The sequence below is a fragment of the Aegilops tauschii genome, chromosome 2 (assembly GCF_002575655.3).
Source record: "Aegilops tauschii subsp. strangulata cultivar AL8/78 chromosome 2, Aet v6.0, whole genome shotgun sequence".
NCBI classification, from domain to species: Eukaryota; Viridiplantae; Streptophyta; class Magnoliopsida; order Poales; family Poaceae; genus Aegilops; species Aegilops tauschii.
Window position 1 is genome coordinate 96,930,189 of NC_053036.3, and position 8,708 is coordinate 96,938,896.

The window sequence follows — 8,708 nt, forward strand, 5'->3', positions numbered from 1 at the left end:
GTCGCTGTAGTGCATTGCATGTTTGTGGGCATGCAGTTGGTAAATTACCAAGGAATCACACCGGCCGCCTCTCCTCCACTTCCTTAGAACCCTAACCCCGAAAAAGACATATCCACCGACCGGGAGGTCACGGCGTGCGAGCATGAGAGCGTGAGCCCTCGCACCGCCGCGCGTCACTCCGACGCCAGCGTCCACCAAACCCGCCGCCTTCCGGTCCGGCGGCGCCGACCACCCTTCCCTTTCCTCCGCTCCCGCTCCCTGCTTCGTGGCCATGGCTGAGAGCCCCCGCTCCGTCAACTCTGTGTTCCCTCGGGAGAGGCCCGTCGTCTCTTGTCTGGGGATCTCCTCGGACTCCGAGGGATCTGCTAAGGCCGTGGTTGTCCCGCTGGCTCCTGGCGCGTCGCCGGCCGCGCTTCCGTTGGAGGGTGCGGTGGAGGAGTCTTGCCGGCGGGTGTCCCCGTGGCAGGCGGCCCCTGCTTCCAAGAAGACCCTGTGGAAGAGGAGGGTGGGCGCGGATCTGCCGGACGGGGTTCCGCGCCGCCCTTCGCCGACGAGAAAGGAGGTCTCGCCAGAGATGCGGGACAAGTGCTTCCGATGCCTCGCCAAAGGGCACTTCCTGAAGGATTGCACCAACGATGTGGTGTGCTTCCGCTGCGGGCTCCCCGGCCATGTCGCCTCGCAGTGTAAGTGGCCCCGCAGCCCATCACCGGTGGAGGAGCTCCGTCGCGATGCGGCGGCAAAGGTGGCTCACCGATCTGCGCCGCGGGACGCGGTGGGGCCTGGGTCGTCCAGCCACGTTGCGTCTGCTAGGGCCGCACCCCCGCCGCCCTCGGCTGATCCTGCGGCGGACCCGGTGTGGCCTCTGCTCGTCGCGCCGCGCTTGGAGGTGGCTGTTGATCCGGAGATGGAGCCGTCAGAGCTGTGCGTGGTCAGGAGGACCCGCGCCATGGATGAAATCGAGCTCCGGCTTCACAAAGCCATGGTGGTGTACATTGGAGGGGACAGGTCGGAGATCTCGCCGGAGCTGGTGCGACGTGCTCTGAAAGACAAGATGGGCATCCTTGAGGATAGGTTTTCTGTGCACAAGTTCTGGCCGGAGGATTTCTTGGTGGTCTTTGCGAGGCAGGAGGACCGGAACCAGTTGAGCAGGCGTCCGGTGTTGGAGTTCCGTGGGCACATGTTGTCGTTCCGGCAGTGGATCAGGCAATCACAGGCGGTGTTCGCGGCCATGCGCTTCAAGGTGAGGTTGGTCATCGAGGGGATTCCGGCGCATGCATGGGAGTTAGAGGTGATTGAGAGTTTGCTGGGCGGCGCGTGTATCATCGACTCTGTTGCGCCGGAGACCTCTGCTCGATCGGATCTTGCTGCGTTCAAGTTGTCGGCTTGGACGGCGGACCCGGAGCAAATCCCCACCCGCCGTTGGCTCGCGGTGCCGGAGCCGGAGGAGCAGAGGGATCTTTTCCAGCCGAAGACATTGCAATACAAAGTGCTCATTCACCTGGACGCTGTGATATCGTTCCCGGAGGGTGAGGAACCTTGGTTCTTGGGCGGCTCGTCGGACAGTGGCCAGAGCGGTCTGCCGGACTCGGAGATGGATCTGGGAGGAGGCGCAAACACGCAGAATTTTGGTTGGCAGTTTGGGGTCCGTGGCTTGCGGGGCGACAATGCCGCCGGCATGGGCGGTGGCCGGAGTTATGCCGGCGGCGTGGCCCGCAGCATCGCAACACCGTCGGAGTGGAAGATTCCCCCCATGGCTCAGGCAAGAGAGAGAAGCCGTGGTGGGACAGGGGTCCGCGTTCATGATAGGCTGACGTTCCGTCAGTCTACTTTTGACCGGATCGCTACTGGGCCCGGCCAGGTGGAGAAGGATGCGACGGAGACGGTTCGAATTTTGAATTCCATTGGCGCATGCGCTTCGACGAGGCAAGTGGTGGGTCCGATTGTTCCAGAACGGGCCAGTGGAGAGGGGGCGAGGATTCCGGCACCAATCATTCAGCAGGCTGATCGGATGGACACCCAGGCCCCAATCATGAGCCGTGCTGATCGGGTAGACGTGACCCCGGTGGATAACGTTGGCGAGCCCGAGGAGATGCGGATACAGGCTGTCCGGCCGGACATGACCACGGACGTGATTGGCGAGTCAGGTTTGTCGTAGCAGTTGGATGACCCCACTGGAGATTTGGCGGTAGCAGCGGGTCAGGTACACAGGGCAGAGCTACGTGACAGGGGAGACAAGGCAGCAGTTGCGTCTAGAAGTGCGGAGAGCCACACGCAGGCTGGGATCATGCCCACCACACCGGATCCCCTCGGGATCGCGTAGGAGCTAGCCCCACCCGGGCCTATCGGAGACCAGGCGGGGAGCGGTGGATCTGTGGGGATCGGTGCCCAGTCCATCATGCAGGGTGTGTTGGTGCCAATGATTGGCGTGGATCCATAAGCAGGCGGGGACGGGGTGGTATCTGGACAAGTGGCGACCATGCAGGAGATTGAGGCTGGCCAGCATAATGCACACGTAAATTGTGACATGCAGAGCGGGGAGTTGGCATGCAATGGTGGCATGAAGCCACAAGAGGCCGTTGCTTTCGGAAAATTGAAGTGGTTCTGTAATGCCCTCGTTCGCAAGCTGGCGCCCCCTCTCCTTCAGGAAGTTCAATCATCGCTGCGACCGGAAGCAGAGCCTTTCACGCCGCGCCATACTACTCGAGGAGCCAAGCAAGCGATGTCGTCGATTCCCACGAAGGCTACGCAGGCGGAGAATGTGTTCATGCGGGCACTAGGTTTGGTCCCGGAAGATCTGGAAGGAAATGAGGATTCTATTGCCGAGCTTGCGGAGATCTTTGACTCCCCTCTCCGTGAGCAGCATATCAAAGTGATCACTGCCTTGTTTGGGAAGGAGGTGCCACCGGCATGCGAACTGAGGGCCGGCAACACGATGGTGGCAAGCCCAGCTTGATCGCTGGGTTTGGGGGTGGTAGTTTTCCCTCGCGATCTCTATGGATCATAACCCACATGTGCTGTGTTGGAACGTAAGGGGTCTTAACAACCCTGCCAAGAAGCATGCAGTTAGGGAGTTCGCAGTGGCGGCCAAGGTTAACCTTGTGTGTCTTCAAGAGACTAAGCTCGATGTAATTGATCCATTCATCGTTATGCAATGCATTGGCCCATCTTTCGATGGGTTTGACTATGTGCCGGCTGAGGAGACTCGTGGGGGCATTCTTCTTGCTTGGGATAGCGGTGCTACCTGTGAATAACATAGTGCGTGACGCTAACTCTATCACAGGGCTCGTGCATGATAAGGGCGGATCGACTTGGTGGGTTACGGTGGTGTACGGCCCGCAAGGTGAGGGCCCCAAAACTCAATTTCTTTGTGACCTTCATGCTCTGCGCGCGGCTTGCCCTGGGCCGTGGATGGTTTTTGGTGATTTTAACATGATCCTTCGGGCGGACGACAAGAGCAATAATAACATCAACAGACGCATCATGAGGAGATTTAAGGAGTTCGTGGATAACAATGAACTTAAGGAGGTTTACATGCATGGCCGGAGATTCACGTGGACTAATGAAAGGGATCAACCGGTGATGACGAAGATTGATCGTGTGTTGGTGACAGTGGACTGGGAGCTTTCTCACTTGGACGTCCTCCTCCAAGCTTTATCCACCAACATTTTGGACCATGCCCCGCTCCATCTATCTACTTCAGCTCCTTTCTGCCACAAGAGAAGATTCCGCTTTGAGATGTACTGGACTAAACTGGAGGGGTTTGATCAAGCTGTTAGGGATGCATGGGTTTGTGATGAGAACATTGTCGACCCTTTCAAGAGGATGGATGCGCTTCTGAGAAACACTGCTGTCGCGCTGCAAGCTTGGGGACAGAGGAAGTCTGGCAACATCAAGATGCAGATCACTATCGCCAACTATGTCATCCTCAGGTTTGACCGCGCCATGGAGGAGCGTGCTCTCACCCCCGCTGAGCTATGGCTTCACAAGACTATCAAACTGGCGGTCCTGGGGCTGTCCTCTCTGCAACGTACCATTGAGCGCCATCGCTCACGGCTGCGGTGGATCCGCGAAGGAGACGCGAACACCAAGCTTTTTCAGGCCGTGGCGAATGGGCGGAGATCAAAAAACTTTATCCCTCACATTCAGCATAATGAGGAGCTCATTACTGAGCAAGAGAGGAAGGGAGAAATCTTCACCGAGGCTTACGAGCAGTTGCTGGGTCATGCAACGACCAGAGAGGCAGATCTTGACCTCAACTTTGTGGGAATGGAGACTCATGATCTTTTCGAGCTTGATAACATTTTCACGGAGGAGGAAGTCTGGAACACCATCAAGGAGCTACCACCGGATCGGGCCCCTGGGCCGGATGGTTTCATTGCTGCTTTCTATCAGAGGGCGTGGCCGATCATAAAAAACGATGTTATGGCGATGATGATGAAGCTGTATGTTCAGGATGGGAGGGGTTTTGGAAAGCTCAACAAAGCACATATAGTGCTCATCCCAAAGAAACCCGATGCGGAGATGGTTGGTGATTTTCGCCCTATTAGCCTTACCCACAGCGCTGCTAAGCTTTTCGCCAAGATGCTGGCTAACCGTGCGAGGAGAAGAATGAAGGAAATTGTCACGGCAAATCAGTTTGCGTTTATATGTGGCAGGCACCTGCATGATAACTTTCTCCTAGTGAGACAAGTGGCCAGAAAGATCCATGCGCGTAAAGAAGCTGGGGTGTTCCTGAAGCTAGACATATCGAGGGCGTTTGATTCTATATCTTGGCCCTTCCTCTTTGAGGTGATGAGGCGCAAAGGCTTTGGGCAGAAATGGTTGGCATGGATCGCCATTCTGCTGCGGACGGCTTCTACTAAAGTGCTCGTCAATGGCGTACTTGGCAGAAGTTTTATGCTCGCTCAAGGTCTGAGACAAGGTGATCCGGTGTCCCCTCTATTGTTCATCATTACAATGGATGCGCTCTCTTGCATCATGGTAAAGGGCGTGGAGGAGGGTGTTTTGAAGCCGTTTACCGGCATCAGGCGTAATCAAAGTGTGTCGATATATGCCGGTGACGTGGCTCTGTTTGTCAGGCCTAATGAAGTCGACCTCAGGTTCGTGACCATGGCGCTCAAAGCCTTTGGAGATGCGTCTGGTCTGAGAGTTAACTATGGCAAGTCATCTGCTATCCTCATTCATGGAGAAGAGGAAGACAAAATCAGGGTCACTAACCTGCTCCAGTGCGAGTTGGGGAAGTTTCCCTGCAAATACCTTGGTTTGCAACTTGCCATTCATCAGCTTAAGAAGACGGACTGGCAGCCCATGTTGGATAGAGCGAAGAAGAGTGCCCCTGGTTGGCAACGCAGTCTGCTGCAAAGATCCGGGCGTCTTGTGCCGGTCAAGTATGTGGTTGCTGCGAAACCTATCCACCATTTCATGAACACAGACGCACCAGCGTGGGTTTTCGAGGAGCTTGACAAATGGATGAGAGCATTCTATTGGGCGGGGAAGGATAAAGTTTCGGGGGGCCAATGCATGGTAGCATGGAATGCGGTCTGCAAGCCGACGTGCTTTGGAGGGCTCAGCATCAAGAACCTTAAGTTGCAGGGTCTTGCGCTTAGGGTCAAATGGGAGTGGTTGAAACGCACGGACCCGGAGAGACCTTGGCAGGGCCTGCGCATGATCGAGGACGAGGATGCACGAGCTGTTTTTGATAGCATGGTCAAGATTGAGGTGGGGGAGGGCACAAAGGTCCTTTTCTGGAGGGATCGGTGGATCCATGGCTTTGCGGTGACTGATATTGCACCCATGATTCACGCTTTGGTCGACACTCGCACAAGGAACAAACGTACGGTTAGTGAAGGGTTGGAGAATGGTAGATGGTTGCATGATATCAACGGGGAGCTGAACTTCGTTGGCCATTTACAGTTGGTGCATTTGAATCTGGCCATTAACACAGTCCAAAGGGATCCTAGCAATCCGGACTACTTCTCTTGGCCCGCTGATCCTTCAGGATTATACTCTGCCAGGACAACCTACCAAAGACTCTGCCTCGGTGATGAAAGGGCTCCGTATGCCTCCTGCATCTGGAAAAGTTGGGCACTGCTGAAGTGCAAGATCTTCATCTGGCTGGCTGTGCAGCACCGTATCTGGACTTCTGACCGAAGGGCAAAGCATGGCCTACAAGATCAACTGTCTGCTTGCTACACATGTTTGCAGGACGAAGACAATGCCGAACACATCTTGGTCAAATGTGGGTATGCACGATAGGTGTGGCACATCTGCTTTCAAGATCTAAACCTGACTATTCGGGCTCCGGTAGTTGATGATACTTTCCTCGATTGGTGGATCGAGACTAGGATGGGTATGCCTAAGGGCCTAAAAAGAGGATACGACATTTTCATCATCTTGGTCGGATGGGAGTTGTGGAAGCAGCGGAACGCGCGTGTATTTAACAGGTTACAGCAACAGAGAACCCCGAGAGAATTGGCAGATGAAATCTTCACAGAAGTGCAACAATGGAGACTAGCCGGTGTAGGGTTGGTGGTTTAACCCATTTTGTGAGAGAGTAGCTTTAGAGAGTATAGTGGCTTGGGTGTAATGGGTGTTGGCCGAGCTCAGATGCTTACATCTAGCTCGTGTCTCTCTTGTACATTATTCTTTCTATCTTCTATAAAGATAAGGTATGCCGTTGACGTACTCTTGAAAAAAATATAATAAGTTCATGATAACTTCATAGCTGAGAATAACTCCCATATATCATAACACGGGCATCAACGGTGGATCGAGGATTAAAGGTTCAATACTTATGTTTCTCTTCTATATATAAGAGATCTGCAAGCACGAATTAAGTCTGGATTCCGAAGATCAGCAGCATCAAGAGTCGAGAGTCGGTACTGCTGCTGCTACTGCTTAGTGCACGCATGCTTTACTATTTACAGACTTGGCCTACTGGAGTATGCTGTTGCTGCAGTGCAGATCGATTGCCGAGCGGTTGCTGAAATCAAACCATCAGTCCATCACCACTCCCGCCCGGACGGCCGCTGGACCTGCAACTGCAAGGAGACAAGCGATTCAGATGCGGTTACATCTGTATTCAGATTTCAGCAGAGCATAACACGTTGGAGGTTCAGATCATCCATCTCTTGCAGTGCACATCCAGCAAATGCACTCAGCTAAATTAGAATTTGAACACGACAGAAAGAAAGAACATCCTTCGTTGAATCCCTGGCACAGATGAGTGGAGAAGATTGTACGTACCTGCTACTGGCACAACTGGGGCGTTGTTGATGGGCCTGATCTTGCTCTCCAGCCAGCGGCAGATCCCCTCAATCAGCACGTAGAAAGCTGCCACGGCCAGCCCGCCGCCGACTATCCCGAACACCGCGGTGAGGAAAGGGTGGTCGTTCATCAACTTCCCTGCAGCCATTGTGTCCACCGTGATCAGATCAAAATACTTTCCACGACTCTGTCCCACGTACTTAGCGAAGAAGGAGAGGAGGAAGAGAGGGTGCAATGTGCTCTGCTCACCGAGCCTTTTCAGCAGGGGCACCCGCGCCGGCGCAATGGCGGTGGCGACGGCGACGTCGAAGCGCAGGTAGCAGTCAAAGCCGACGACGGCGCCCGCTACGCCGTCGCGCCACGCGTCGAGGCCCCAGCAGCAGGTCTCCCCCGCCCGCGCCGAGTGCCCGGGGCACCAGGACCACTCGCAGGTCTCCGCCACCCGCGCCGAGTACTGGACGCACCACGCGCACTCCTCCGCCGTGCGGTCGCGCGCACTGCGCCAGCACGCGCACCGTGCTGTTCTTCCTGTAGTCACTCGCCGCGGCCGTCCAGTCCACGGCCACCTGCATCCTCGCGCTGGTGGCTGCGACCGGCCCCATGCGCCACGCCAGGTCGGCGAGGCTCTGCAGCTCGTAGGAGGTGCTGGTGATGAGCGCGTCGGCGCCGGTGATGACGCGCGCGCGGAAGCCGTCGTAGTTGGGCGAGGAGGGGTTCGCGTCGGCGTAGGACGCGAAGCAGGCGTCCGTCCATACGCCGGCGCGCCGGCCGCGGGCGCCGCAGGCGTCGGTGAGCTTCCTGGCCGCGGCGGCCAGGCACGAGCGGCACTGGGACGGCGTGGCGTACCCGAAGCAGAGCCCGCGGACGAACGCGACGTCGCGTCCGACCACTCCGGCGGAGCGCAGGGAGGCGAAGCCCGTGGGCGCGGCGGCGGCGGGGAGCTTGGCGAGGAGGGAGAGCGCGTTGGCGCGGAACGCCGTGGCTTTCTTGGCGCTGCTGGCGTTGGCGGTTGCCTGCGCCTGCGGCGGGTGGCACTGGACCAAGGTGGGGGTGACGCGCGGGCGCTCCTCCGAGGCCGAGGCCGCCGCGGCAGCGGCGACGAGGACGAGGAGGAGGAGGAAGAGGAAGGGAGGCGCCGAGCTCGCCATTGCCGGTCTCGGTCCGTGCAAGCGCTGGTGGGATGGGATGGGTGGCAACTGGCGATGGTGGTGCTTGTAGCAGCGCAGGAGGACTGAGCAGACGAAACGCGTTACTGTTCCCAAAGGCAAGGCCGAGCCGTGTTTTAGCCGGAGCCTTCCGCGTAGCTTCCTCCGGTACGGCGAGTCCGGAACTGGCCATGGATGATGCATCGGAGTGACAGTGGCAGTTTTGCTATTCCGGGCGTCTCATCTTTATGACCCTTTGAACATGCAATGGCAGCGTGAAAAAGCAGAGGGGGAGAG

The 8,708-nt window shown here is 56.9% G+C and overlaps 1 protein-coding gene across 1 annotated transcript; it reads right to left on the reverse strand.

Moving 5' to 3' along the window:
• Nucleotides 1–6,677: 6,677 nt before the first annotated feature.
• LOC120967442 (uncharacterized) lies at nt 6,678–8,451 on the reverse strand. Its single transcript, XM_040393981.3, has 3 exons — nt 7,516–8,451; nt 7,246–7,404; nt 6,678–7,040 (listed from the first exon to the last, which is right to left on the reverse strand). Exon 1 carries the CDS (start codon nt 8,412–8,414, stop codon nt 7,590–7,592), a length of 825 nt encoding a protein of 274 aa, XP_040249915.1. The 5' UTR covers nt 8,415–8,451; the 3' UTR covers nt 6,678–7,040; nt 7,246–7,404; nt 7,516–7,589.
• Nucleotides 8,452–8,708: the final 257 nt, after the last annotated feature.

What these genes read in the sequence shown, in the direction of transcription:
- LOC120967442 (XM_040393981.3), bottom strand. Translation starts at nt 8,414, where the DNA reads ATGGCGAGCTCGGCGCCTCCCTTCCTCTTCCTCCTCCTCCTCGTCCTC.